The 13,625-nt window shown below is 37.5% G+C and overlaps 4 protein-coding genes across 4 annotated transcripts in view; 2 read left to right on the top strand and 2 right to left on the bottom strand.

Annotated features, from left to right (window-relative positions):
* LOC105228051 (uncharacterized) overlaps positions 1-12,528 on the bottom strand; it is a 28,881-nt gene extending 16,353 nt beyond the window's left edge. The window contains exons 1-8 of the mRNA XM_049451026.1: positions 12,135-12,528; positions 1,551-1,660; positions 1,158-1,437; positions 1,026-1,095; positions 846-972; positions 589-765; positions 284-524; positions 7-180 (exon numbers count right to left, since the gene is read on the bottom strand). Coding sequence (XP_049306983.1) covers positions 7-180; positions 284-524; positions 589-765; positions 846-972; positions 1,026-1,095; positions 1,158-1,437; positions 1,551-1,660; positions 12,135-12,294 — 1,339 coding nt within the window. The 5' untranslated portion in view covers positions 12,295-12,528. The remainder of the gene's footprint in view (positions 1-6; positions 181-283; positions 525-588; positions 766-845; positions 973-1,025; positions 1,096-1,157; positions 1,438-1,550; positions 1,661-12,134) is intronic.
* On the bottom strand, positions 2,166-2,977 carry LOC105228057 (larval cuticle protein 4). Its single transcript, XM_011207663.3, has 2 exons — positions 2,819-2,977; positions 2,166-2,733 (listed from the first exon to the last, which is right to left on the bottom strand). The coding sequence occupies exons 1-2, from the start codon at positions 2,828-2,830 to the stop codon at positions 2,239-2,241; spliced, it is 507 nt and encodes a 168-aa protein (XP_011205965.2). The 5' UTR covers positions 2,831-2,977; the 3' UTR covers positions 2,166-2,238.
* On the top strand, positions 4,522-5,278 carry LOC105228055 (larval cuticle protein 2-like). Its single transcript, XM_011207662.4, has 2 exons — positions 4,522-4,677; positions 4,769-5,278. Exons 1-2 carry the CDS (start codon positions 4,666-4,668, stop codon positions 5,129-5,131), a joined length of 375 nt encoding a protein of 124 aa, XP_011205964.2. The 5' UTR covers positions 4,522-4,665; the 3' UTR covers positions 5,132-5,278.
* On the top strand, positions 7,650-8,465 carry LOC105228054 (larval cuticle protein 2). Its single transcript, XM_011207661.3, has 2 exons — positions 7,650-7,806; positions 7,867-8,465. Exons 1-2 carry the CDS (start codon positions 7,795-7,797, stop codon positions 8,221-8,223), a joined length of 369 nt encoding a protein of 122 aa, XP_011205963.2. The 5' UTR covers positions 7,650-7,794; the 3' UTR covers positions 8,224-8,465.
* Positions 12,529-13,625: the final 1,097 nt, after the last annotated feature.

Here is a 13,625-nt window from a genome sequence, read left to right as displayed (position 1 = left end):
ACAGACCTATGCAATTCCTCGGACCCGCGCTGAACGGTATGTAGTCGTAGGGATTAGTACTGTTGCGATTTTCAAAACGTTCCGGTTTAAACTCAAACGGCGTCGGAAAATGTTGAGGATTAGTACCCATTGCTATAATGCAAAAACCAAGCGAGGTACCAGCCGGAATTTGAAAACCGCCTAAAAAGAGTTAATGTAGTTGGTCAAAAAATATATTATGTTGAAAATCGTACTCTTAATGGATCTATAATAATCAGAATCAATAAAATCTCCAAGAACCCACCGATTTCAGTTTGCTGCAACAAAGTACGCACAATGAATGGTACACTGGGAAATAGTCGCAGCGTCTCTTTGATAATCAGCTCCAGATACTTCATGTCACTCACTTCTTGAAATGTTGGGTTACGCTTAAGATCCTTGCCGAAAATTGCAAATTGTTCTTGGAAGGCGCGACGCTGTACTTCTGGATGTCGAGACAAACAGTAAATGGCGAAGCCTATGGCGCTGGCAGTCGTGTCGTGACCCTGAAAAAGGAAAACGAAGTTCGCTGTTCAGATTAAAACCTACCAGATATGCCACAAGCAGAACCTCAAACATAAATGTAGAGACTTCCTCAAAGATATCTTGGAATGTCAAAGGCTTGCCATCTACTTCTGCTGTTAGTAAGTTATCAAGGAAGGCCATTTTCGGACGTTTGCCATCTACATCCAATTTCAGCTTATTTTGGTTGAGCGTCTTCAGCATCTCACGCCGTTTGTCAATGATCTAGTATGAGTCACGAAAAGTTTTAAAACAAAATTAACACTCTTTAGCAAACTATGGTGTCGAACTTGTGCAGAACATACCTGGGAAAATTCTTTTCGCAAGATCGCTAAGGCTTTTTGCTGTTTATGATATCCACTGGTCCAAACGAAAAAGAAATCGAAGCGGTTCAAAGCGCTGAAGATCCGTTGACGCATCACATCGCAGATGCTGCAGAACGAACATTATTTTAAAGAGATTAAAGTACTTAAGGAACTACTTACTCAGCAATGGCAGGCACTATTGGAGATGTGGGACCTTGTATGGCATTTACTGGTGTACCCATGGCGGCTTCTGAAACATTGAGACAAAATGATTATTATTTTACAAAATCTATGGCAGTAAGTTTCACCCACCGCATATGACATCAATCGTGGAGCGTGTGACGACTTCTTGGAAATCGAACATTTCCATCTTCGCTGCAAAACCCGAGAGCAGCTCCACGAAGCGATCGGTTGTTTCGTTCATAATTTTAAGAAAGTCTTGTAGAATAGCAAAATGGAAAGAGGGCGTGATCATTTTGCGATGGTTAACCCAGTGTTTGCCATTCGCGGTGAGCAAACCTTGACCCAGCCAAGGATAAAAGAACTTATAGGGGTCATATTTGTATATAAAGTCGGTACTAGACAGCACTTGCTGGAATAAATAAATATTTTAATAAAAAATTCAATATCACTTTCGAACTACATTTGAAAACATCTGTGCTTCGACCGAATATAGCGGAATGATGGCTTCGCGCAGGTACTTACTTCCGTAGTTTTGGGATTTGTAATCATCAAGTAGGGTTGAGCGCCGCCGTACACTCGCACCAAGCCGTAATTGTAGTCATGTGCCCAGCGTCTTATCTGCTTCATATGTTCTATGGAAATACAACAGAAATCAGGCATTTTGAATGATTGAACTATAATACTAACTTTAATGTATGTCTTGTAAGCTAATCTCTTGGAACATATATGCGAATTGTAAGAGAGTATATTTCAGCAAACAGCTGAGAGCAATAGAGAATGAGAATCGTAAGGTTACAGAGAATAAGGCTCCGCGGATATTTTCATCGAAAAGAGAGACCGAATTGATTTATAAAAGAATCCAAGTCTCTTTCGGTAATGTTGGTAATCAGAAAAGAGTGGCTGTAAAGAGAAGTATGCGAGTATGTACATTTATTTACTAAACTAAACCGTTATCAGAACAAACGATGAAAACTTGACCTACTAACTGATGCATTTTAAGGCTCAACTTGAAAATTATTCTACCCTTTCATGTTTCGCAGTTATCATTAACTGATTAATATACGTATGTATGTAAACATTAAGACATAATAAAAAATACTTCTTCGGTCTTTTTTGTTAATTATATATTTTCTCTTGAAAAAATATTTGATTTTTGCACAATCTTATTTCGGGCATCCGAGCTGACCATTTTGTGCTTTACGCCTCTCACTTAATATTTGCGACGAGGGGTGGGCTTCTTCGGGGGCTTATAGGAAGTAGAAGGAGCTGAAACACGGCGCTCTGGTTCCTCTTTAGGTGGATGAGTGCGTATGTATTCGAGCGCCCTGAGAATGGCCTCTGGAATTGGTGGCGGGGTTGGCAGAAGATCACTCTTTGGCTGATAACCGTTCTCATCGGCAATATAGGAGATTTGCACATGTTCACCTTCAGGTGAAACCCATTGGAAATCGCCATGTACATTGCCGCTCGAGTCACCAGACTGTGCAGATTGAATGCCATTGCTGGTCTCCAGTGCGTACTCAAAACCATCTGGACGCACATCGGAGCGCATGGCCTTTATTTCTGCGTGAGCTTCATCGCCACTCGGATGCGAGCTCCTGCTGCTGCTGCTGATACCGCCAGATCGACCACCAGTGGTAAGGCTGTGGAAAGGACGTCTCGGAATGGCGGCTACGCTGAGCCCGACGGCAGCAAAGAAGATGAGCTAAAAGAGCATGAAAGTGGGAGTTAATTAGAGGTTAAGCGCATACAAATGAGGTCAACATTTCTATGTCGATTGAGAAACTTACATATTTGAACATTTTTGTAATTAGTTCCTGGTAATCGCTTGTCGGAATCAAACAAATGAATGCTCTGTAGTCACACACGCATTGGTATTTATACCGTGAGATAGTTTCGTTTTGAGCCGAAGTTCGGCAATTTATGTGCACCACCTCTCTGTTTGGAAACAACAAACAGATTTATTGGCGTCCCAACGGTAAGTCTTGTCATCGCCAAAAATGAAATAATATTTCTAAAACAAACAAACTACTTTTCGGCGCATCCGTGCGCTGCTCGCATCGCTTCTGCGCAACAAAAGATGCCCAGGTATCCGCACATGTAGTTCAGTAGGTAAGCTGTGTGACAAGTTTCGCTCTATTTTGGCAATAAATCTGACGTAAAGCCAGTAAACCGCGCCCACAACCCAAAACAGCGTTTCAAATTTATTGCCTTCGGTTATATGGGTGCAACAAGTAACTGAAGATCAGGCAAACGATGTTACAAAAGTGTTTGAAGTTGCTCAAAGTCATATGTGAAAATTATTCATAAATGAAAATGAATGGTGTGAAATATAGAATAATGAACAAATAATTACCGTTGCTTCTTATATAAAGTTAAGGAATACTTGGACACATGCTCGTATACTTTTAAAAATTAACCGGTTCTGAGATTTTGTTCGAAATTATTTTGCAGAAATGTGACATTTATGTTTTATTTGCCAGAAGAAATGCTTGACTGAAACTGAAATGCAAATTGCTGTCACCCACAAATTCAACATTAATTGGTTGATTTCGTAGATTAACTCCACTCACATGTGCTAATTTCCATAATCCATGAACAAAGCAGTTAATCTAGCCGTCTACATTATGGATCGAAGATGTTGCATAACTGTCAGAGACACTTAAGTTATTATATACCTATATAATTCAGACTTTATAGTCAAGCTAAGAGGTCCATTGAAAAGTTCCCGACCAACGGAAGGTTTAAAAACCGGAGCACACTCTTGTAGAACCACCAGAGGTGATCTGGTAACTGATGCTCAGAGCATACTAAAGTTATGGAGGGAATACTCTTCAGCCTGAATGGATCGGACCTTATTAGTGTGGCTTTAGGCATGGAAAATCAACAACAACCATATATTCACCATGGCGCATTTTGTAAACTCTACTATAACCCTGCAAGCGATGTCAACGCCAATAAAGAAGAAGAAGCGTTAAGCAAACCGCACGTTTTCGTTTTCAATTTTTCATTTCTATCAACGGTTGTATAGTATATAGGTATTTAGAAGTCACTAAGCTAAAAGGCATCAAGGCACCATAAATTTCGACGTGATTTGCACAAGATTAGTTGACAGAGTGTTAGTTGACTAATTTAGAACAACTGGAAAGTGGCCCGAACCAAACACAGCAGAAAATATTAAAATGAATTAATATTGTGCAACGTTCGACAAATTTGTTATTTTGAGTATAAACAACGAATATACGTGATAAATGAAATAAAATGAAATGCAAAAGTCTTGCCAATTAGGCGAACTGAACCAGTTACCGGTGCATTTTGGCGACAAACAATTCATAACTGAGACGATCTTACAATTAGAACAAGTTTTGCTGGATTTCATCAGCCGGTGTATTAGCAGAAACACAGTTAAAGCAACGGGATTGAAACGCAATTGCAGTCATACACACACACAATCACATACACACACAGATCTGCATAGATGCACGGGAGTGAATTCGCTTATAACAGATTCCCGATATTATGGAAATGAAGCTGGCATAACATTGAACCGAATCTGGTCTTATAAAAGCGCCACCAAATTTGGCAAACAGCATCAGAAACAATCGAGTGTTCTAGTCTAATCCCACAAATTCACAAAATGTTCAAATACGTAAGTAGCCACTTAACTTAGTGGTGGCGTTGCAAACAGGATGTTCATATTTGTGACAAAATAAATAATTCGAGTTTCTTATTGCCATTAGGTACTACTCTTCGCTTTGGTTGCCTACGTTTCGGCTGCCGCTGTCAGCAGTGTCGATGATGCTCATGCCGAAGTCAGTGTACTGAAGTCCGATGTCCGCGTCGATGGCTTCGACACCGCACTGGAGACCAGCAACAGCATTCACGTCGTGCAACACGGTGATGAAAAGGGCAACATCAACGGCGAATACGGTTGGGTATCACCCGAAGGCGAACACGTCATTATCAACTACGTTGCCGATGAGAGCGGTTACCACCCAAAGAGCGAGCTCTTGCCCACCGCTCCCCCAGTACCAGAGGCCATCGTCAAGGCTCTCGAATACATCGCATCTCACCCCTCAAAGGAAGGAGTCAAGAAGAACTAAAAGAATTCCATTATAGACTTTGATATTGTTACGAAATGATTACGAAAGAACGATTTGCTCTCGTGCAAGAATTGGACGATAATAAGATTATATTACTATAGTATATGTAAATGCAAATAAAATACTCCACTTTATTGGTAAAATTAATATTTTATTTTTTATTTATTCATATTGATAAAACATTCGCAGATTATATAGTATGAAATATTATAGAATTAAATTGATCTCAAGCGACATCTGACCCTAGGCAAAGGAGAATCTTTGTCTCGTAACATCCGCTTGTAAGGCATTGAATAAATTCAGGACATTTTTAGTCAACGAAGACACCGACTTTCATATCGCTGTCGAAATTAATTAAAAACGAAACGAACTGTCAAACTGTCATAATTATAGTAAACAAATGTTTACCCTCATTATGCTCATGACATTTTTCTCTCATAGCACACTATCTTTTTCGATTTGCTGATAAGAAGATTCAAATTATTATTTCAAGACTATCAACAACCTGCGATTAGTATAATAGTTTCTAGACATATGTGCTAGTTACCTTACACGAACTTACTGTGTAGACTTTAACTCGTGGAACCATTTGGTATGCTCATTACCCTAATTATACGGAAATGCGATCAGTTTTGTAATAATACGTGGGACGCTTTCTTTATTTCGGAATGCGAGCACAAAAACAAATTTTAAAAAACTTAAATCGCTTTCTTGTTTTTCAAAGTATTCTTCATTAAGATATATACACTTTTGCTCGCATTTGATCCAATTTTCGAAGCACTTTTGCCACTCTGATTGAGGTATCTCCAAAACATGCGTTCAGAGCCTATTCAGGTGTTGAAAAACGTTGACCTTTTAGTTTATTTTTCACATATGGGAATAAAAAGAAGTAATTCGGTCCCATGTCTCCTGACTATACGGTGTATGACTCATCAAATTGATGTTTCGACTGCTCAACAAAGCGGTTGTTTCAGTCGATGCGTGAGAGTTTGCATTTTTGTGGTGGCGGTTGGTTTTCCTCATTTCTTGAAAGACAACTTGCAAACAATTGGTTGTGTTTCACTCAGAATTTATTATTCTGTGTTGTTCTAGTGGTGCGTTTCCGATAAATCCAATTTTTCCAAAAAGCAGGCAACCATTTGCTCGGAAGTGCTTCGTGCTCAAAAACTTTTGTTGGATTCGGCTCATCTTAAAACACCCATACAGTCGACAGCTGTTTATTTTCGAGCTCATATGGGTAAATCTACGATTCATCACCTGTCACGATGTCATAGACGAGTTTTGAAACACAGCTATCGATTTTGTTAACATTTCTCTCGACCAATCGACACGAGACTTTTATTGAGCGATTGACAAATTGTGTGGGATCCAACGTGAGCAATTTTTTTAAGGTCAAATGTTCATGCAATCTTAGTCCCACTAATGCCCATAGTTGTCTCCATCTTACGATAGAGAGCGATCTTGCAATATCAGTTGACGCACAGGATCAGCACTTTCCGTAACAACAACTGATTTCGGACGACCCTGCAGAAATTCATCTTGGAGTAATCTACGACCTAGATTGAATTTACCAAACCTTCGATAAACACTGATTCTTGATGGAGTTATACACTGTTGCTGGCCTGCTGCACCTCGAAAATTGTAAAAACAATACCGCGAAAATGTTAGCGTTTTAATTCCACTTTTTGGTCGAGGAGAATATTTTAAGTTACTATAAACAACACAAATAGCATTCGTCAAAACGTTCTAAGTATGAATATCATTAAAAATGTTAAACTTTACGATAAAATTGTGAGTTTTTGAATTGAAACAATAATGTTGCTAAATTCTGAAATATAAAAAGCAACCTATGTACCAGCTTTAGTATGAAATAGCTTGAAGAAGTACTTCTTGATTCTGATTGAGCAGGTGGTGACCCTAAATGTCAAATTCGAACGCTGTGAATATAAATTCATTAAATGGAAATAGAATTTTAGATCTGATCATCAAATCCTTCGAACCGTCAGAAGGCTTTGATACAAGCTTTCGAGACAGGCAATATCGAAACGGTGGACATAACCTCTCACTAATAAATTTTTTTTGTGTAGGTGTTAGAATATTGAAAATATTTAAAGAAATTAATTGAAGGACAGTCCGGACAATGAACCAAAGCTTTCTTTTCTCTCCTCCCTTCATCTACTGATAAATAACATAACCTGATTTGCAACAAAAAAACATGTCTGGCTCTATTGCTTAAGCGCAATTAAACGGTTATACATCTTGGCTTGAATAGGCAAGCGAATTTAAAAAGTCTATTGGCATTCTCGAATGGATTTATCTTAAGCAATTCATGCCTCAGTTCATTCCACAATTATAACAAGTTTGGCTGGATTTTGGAGGCCGTTGAATTTGCATTCGACAAAGATTTAGAAAGAAATTTGGTAAAATCAACGGGAATGAGAAACAATTGCAGTTTCCATAAGCACACACACACACACATACTTATGCGCCCAAATGCACAACCAGTGAACTTGTTCACATATTCCCGGTTTTATGATCGTCAAGACGGCTTCGCATCTAGCAGCAAATTGGATTATAAAAGCGCTACCAAATTAAGCAAACAGTATCAGAAGCAATCAAGTCTTCCATTATCATAGATATCACTGCCAAACAAATCGACAGAAATGTTCAAATACGTGAGTGGGCCAAGCTTTCTAAGTGGTGATACTTTACTTAACATTTTCTATTTGGTTTAGGTGCTACTCGTCGCTTTCGTCGCCTACGCTTCGGCCGCTGCTGTCAGCAGTTCCGATGACGCTCATGCCGAAGTTAGTCTACTGAAGTCCGATGTCCGCGTCGATGGCTTCGACACCGCACTGGAGACCACCAACAGCATTCACGCCGTGCAACACGGTGATGAAAAAGGCAACATCAACGGCGAATACGGTTGGGTATCGCCCGAAGGCGAACACGTCCTTATAAACTACGTTGCCGATGAGAGCGGTTACCACCCACAGAGCGAGCTCTTGCCCGTCGCTCCCCCAGTACCAGAGGCCATCGTCAAGGCACTCGCATACATCGCAGCTCACCCCTCAAAGGAAAGCACGAAGTAAGCAAAGCACTTGGATTTATAATGGACAAATGTGATATTGATTTTGAACTGGAACTGGAACTTATGGTTCTCATGATTTGCTTGGCTATATGAATAGAGGGAATCGTGGTTTCGACGCCACTCTTGAGCTTGATCGATTTTTTCCTTTACATATTGCCGACTTTTTCATTTTATATTTTAAATTTTTTATTTTGTAAATATGTGTGTGTTAAATGCAAATAAAATACTCCAGCAAACTGGTAAGCCAAGCTTTTACTCTTTATAACACAGCCATAAATGTAACGAATAACACACTATCGGTTTTTTTACCCGTTAGTATTGCAGTTATAATTGGCAACTAGCAAAATCAACGCCATTGATGATATTGCGAATATAAAACTTTATAGTTTTCTGAGTCTAACCGTAAATAAATCCGTAAAAGTTGTGCTCAATGACGTCTAGCACAGCAATTGTTAGCGATTCTATTAGTAAATAGCCAGAGCTAGATTGTTCTGTTTACTTAATTAAGCAGCAATCAAATTAATAATTAACTATAATTAAAGTTTCGAAATGCTGTTGTTTATAAACATAACACTCAGACCTGACACCATCAAGGGCTGGCAGTGTGGCTAATCGCTTTTATTAGCTTGCAAAACGGTGTGCGAGAGGATTTCTAGTTTACAATAACAGTAATTGCCTACCAACTAGTAATTTGGCGCATGTGAGTGACAGGTTTCGTTTGGTTACAAATATATGTAACTATATTTTAACTCTAACTATAATCTTTAGTCACATTGAAAATGAAAATACATATGTACAAAGCATTAGCAGTCATATTATCAGGGCTTCACTGTGTTAAGACGGCATTTAGCCGGTTTATCGCACCGTTATAATTACCATAGACTAATCATAAGCAACGCTCTACACACCGCCACAGCAATATGACTATATCCGACAAGCGATTCTCTAATTGACATTAAATACAAAAATTTAAAATAGAAATATTAAAAAAACATGTTTCGAGCCACTGAATCATAGCGTGTCGCGCGTCACTTAACAACAACGCGGCAATGAAATGAGTTTTCTTTTCGTTTTTTTTTTTGTTGTGCGCTAAGCAGTGCATATTAAGTTTGCAACAAAGTTGGTAACACCCAGCAGGAAACGTGGAGACTCTATAAATTATATATATAAATGATCAGCTGACGAGCTGAGCCGTTTTAGCCATGCCCATCCCTTCGTTTGTATATGCGCGAGGTAGTCTCCCTCAGTTTTTGCGAGATCATACTGAAAATTTGTACACGATTTTTTATCCACAAGGAGCTGTTTACGTGTCAGTATTGCTGATATCGGATCATTATAGCATATAGCTGCCATATAAACTGAACGATCGGCATAATGTGCTTCTTCATTTGACGAGATATATTCAAGAAATTTGGCATGAGTTGCTATCTTAGACAATGGTGCAATCTCTCCAGAAATTTTTTAGATCGGACCACTATAGCATATAGATGCCATATAAACTGACCGATAAAATTCAACATAAACATCTATTTATACCCTTTTATGCTATAAGAAATGCATCTGTGTAGGGTATTACAGCTTCGGTGTGACCGCAGTTAATGTTTTGTTGTCATTTTAGTAAATTAACAACTCGCTATGTTCTATAAAGCTTTGCAATTGTAGCGCTAGTATTACTGTGTGTGCGTGAAGCTTGTAAGTATGCATGTAAGTGAGAAAATATGTGTTCATACTTTGAACATATCAGCTATAATCAGCAACAACAACTATTTGTTTATATTTTTTATGAACTTGTTTAAAAAAATTCCAGCATCAAGCCATAATATTTATATAAATATGTATATACATATCATGTAGTAGATTGTTCGCCATATTTGTCGCTGCGTGAAACCGCCAACTTTATACTATGTGTTTGTGTGTCTGTGCGTATGTGTTCGCAGGCAGCTGCGTATACTATATCCATATAACTACCGTTTTTTATCACTTCGCTTAATTCACTTTCTGTCGCGAAAATCAAATTTGTTGTTTTTGCTTATAATTTATGTGGCAATGATCTTGAATCGCATCAAATTAATTAACGAAAGTGACTCGAGCTGGTTAGCCGCGATAATATCATACACTCATGTACATGTGTACATATGTATGTATGTATGCGTCACAGCAAGCCAATTTGTTCAATTTGTTGTTGTTCACTTTAAACTAAATTATTGCCTTTGCATTTCATTCAGTTATGGCTCTCGATTTAGGTGAAGCTAAATGGCAGCAGATTGATAATGATGATTTTAGTAGTTCGATAGTTTTTATTAATTTTTTTTTTTATAAAAATGAATATAATTCGTTTTAGCTAAACAATATGGCAAGATTTTTTTATAATAGTTTAATAATTGGTGGAAAATTATTTTAATTTTCATAGTCGGAATATTAATCTTCTTTGAACCGCAATTAATATCAAGTTCATCAATATTAAATTTATCAATGTCTAGAAAATTTGAGTTTTAAAGCGTTATCATACTTTTTCATTTGTGGCCCTCGGCTGGCAAAGGCAAACACCTTCGAGTTTATTTTTAATGGATCTCTGCGTTTGTCGCTGCTCGGCACAGCATTTATCAAAGCAGTTAGTGCCAATTTCGTATGTATTCATCTCCGACAGATGTGAAATTCATTAGAAAAGTTATCTTTGTTCCCGCATTCTAATTATAAATATTATTATATAATTATACAATATGTGAAGTGGCGCTAGCCAATTAGCAGCCGAAAATCCGCTGCTTAGCAACACTGCCTTACACACATACATGCACACGTACCTTTGCTTACGTTCGTAGGGAATTCATGTTATAACCACTTTCCTAATAACTAAATAAATTTGTTTAAATCCGTTGCAGCAAAATTTTAATGATTTTCCGCTGCTCTCCCACACGCAGATTTTTGAGTTTTGTGTTGAAATAAGCTTAATGGCAGACAGTGGCGTAAATGCAAGCGAAACTACATACTGTCGACTTAGTATGCAATTAGGGTTTGGAAAGTATAATTATTCATAAAAACTTATTTTGTAGCACCAGTTGAAATCAAAACCATAAAAAGTGATTTCGAAAACTATTTTCGAAAATTTTAATTTTTCAGCAAATCTCTCCAAACAAATTGATATGAACGAATATAATAAGTAAGCACTTTTTCGAAGTTTTTTGGATCTATCGATCTATAATATATTAGCCCTTAAAGCTAGAAAAATGCGATAAAAAAATATTTGAAGTTTAGAAACCAAAAATCATCAAATTATGTCACGAAAATTCAAATTCTTTAACGGCTATGATTTTATTTTTACTATCCATGAACATCACATACTTGTTCGGTGTAGCTGTTTTCTCCACCAAATAGTCATTATTGCAGCGAACCCACTTTATGGCCGCATACTGTATTCGCAGACAATTTATGCAGCTGGCTGCTTAATATAGAAACAAATTTAGACATTTATTTTTGTCAGCATTCGTGCTAACAGCAGTTTGTCACAGGTTTGGTTATGCTGTTGTTGTTTTCTTTTTTGTTATTTTGCTTTCTTATTGTTCGAGTGTTCTTCAGCTTTCTTATTGTATGCTAGTTAATTGTTATTTTTATGACAACCAGATTATAAATAAAAAGATTTAGATACAAATTAAGAAAAAGCTTAATTTGATGAGCAAAAATTTTTTTCAACTAATTTTCAATAACTTGCAATATTTTTGGAAACCAAAATAGTTTTGACTACATATACTAAAAAACTAACAAAAACGAATTTCCAGTACTTGCATGGTCTACAAATTATTCACTAGTCAAGATGAATATCGCGTACTTGAGCAATCCCACCAAAAGAATTCATTCATATCCTGTCTAAGTAGCCCTTTAGCCCTTAAGGCTTTCTTTTCGCTGCAAACAGCCTACCTTCAGGTCTTAGTCCGATCTGCGGCACATTTCCGAATATCCAATATACAAAGGGACCCGGGATTTTCTTCAGTAAATGCCAGCCCGTCTTGTACTGCACATAGGACCAATAGGCATAAATGCCAACAATGATCAGGAGAAAAAGCAACAATGTCAGCATATTCGTGCCGTTTTGCAACAATTCGGTATAAATGAGTTCTTTTTGTACTGAGCACTTTTTTCAGAAAGTCCACTAAACACAAATTCTGTACTGTCACCGCTATTTGTTGTTGTTTTGTTATGCTAAACACAGCGCTTAGCTTTAAAGCACCGTTTTCGCCGTTACAAAGCGTTTCAGAACCGACTTATGTTGCGTTCAGCGCAAAACTGTTGCGCCACTTGATTTGAAGTGAATACAAATATCATTCGATTTCCATTAAATTGTTCCTGTTCAATTGCTATTTACTGCTATTTAATAACGCTCTTTCTTATGCATGTTGTTGTAACTGTGTGTAAGTAATTCTCAATCTGCTTCATTGAGTACTGAAGCCCCTCATAACCTCCTCCATGTTGATAATTATACACTATTATCTCATTGGACTTGTAGGTCTCACCGATTAGATGCTGTGTTGCGCCGTTGGACATAATCGCGCACGCACACAAACACACCTAAGTGGTTAGCAATTAAAAATAAACACGCAAATCAGAATCAGATTTTTTTTATCAAGAAGCACTATTAATTGTGTGTGTTCAAGTGATTAAAATGCCTACTGAGATCTTCATAAGCACTGTGAAAGTGTTAAAAAAGATGACCTAGAGTTCTCGGGTACTTTAATAGGTTATATAAATAATAACGTCTACTTCGTTAAAACTCGATTGTCATAAACAGTTAGTGAGGTGTTACCAGTGTCTAGTTAAAAAGTCGGCACTTAAAAAAACACTAGAAAACACATTTCTCAAATACTAAAGACTCCTTATAAGAACTTTGATGGTTCACTTTGTAGGGCAACCATATGCTATAGTGATCCGATCCGAAAATATTTTCGGAGATTGCATTATTTTCTTAGTTAATAATCTGTGCCGAATTTCGTGAGGATATCTCGTCAAATGAGGAAGCTTTCCAAACAAGCACTTGGTTCCAACTGTTCAGTTTGTATGGCAGCTATACTCGTATACTATAGTAGATCGATATCGGCTGATCCGACAAGTGAGCAGCTTCTTTGAGAGAAAAGAACGTGTGCAAAATTTCAGATCGATATCTCAAAAACTGAGAGACTATTTCGTGTATATAGACCGTCTATTTGATTTGGACGGACGGATAGACAGATGGACAAGGCTTAAGCTACTCAACTCGTCACGCCGATCATTTACACGTATATATAAATATTTTATATGGTTTCTTCTCACAAACTTCGCGCCAAACTTAATATACCCTTACCCTGTTTAGATAATACAAATATTATTTAGTATCTGAATAATATTTTACCTATGATACTATTGCTAATCCATTAT

The sequence above is a fragment of the Bactrocera dorsalis genome, chromosome 3, assembly GCF_023373825.1.
Source record: "Bactrocera dorsalis isolate Fly_Bdor chromosome 3, ASM2337382v1, whole genome shotgun sequence".
Classification (NCBI taxonomy): domain Eukaryota; kingdom Metazoa; phylum Arthropoda; class Insecta; order Diptera; family Tephritidae; genus Bactrocera; species Bactrocera dorsalis.
The sequence above is the reverse complement of the archived record's forward strand: the minus strand, read 5'-3'. Positions and strand labels throughout refer to the sequence as shown.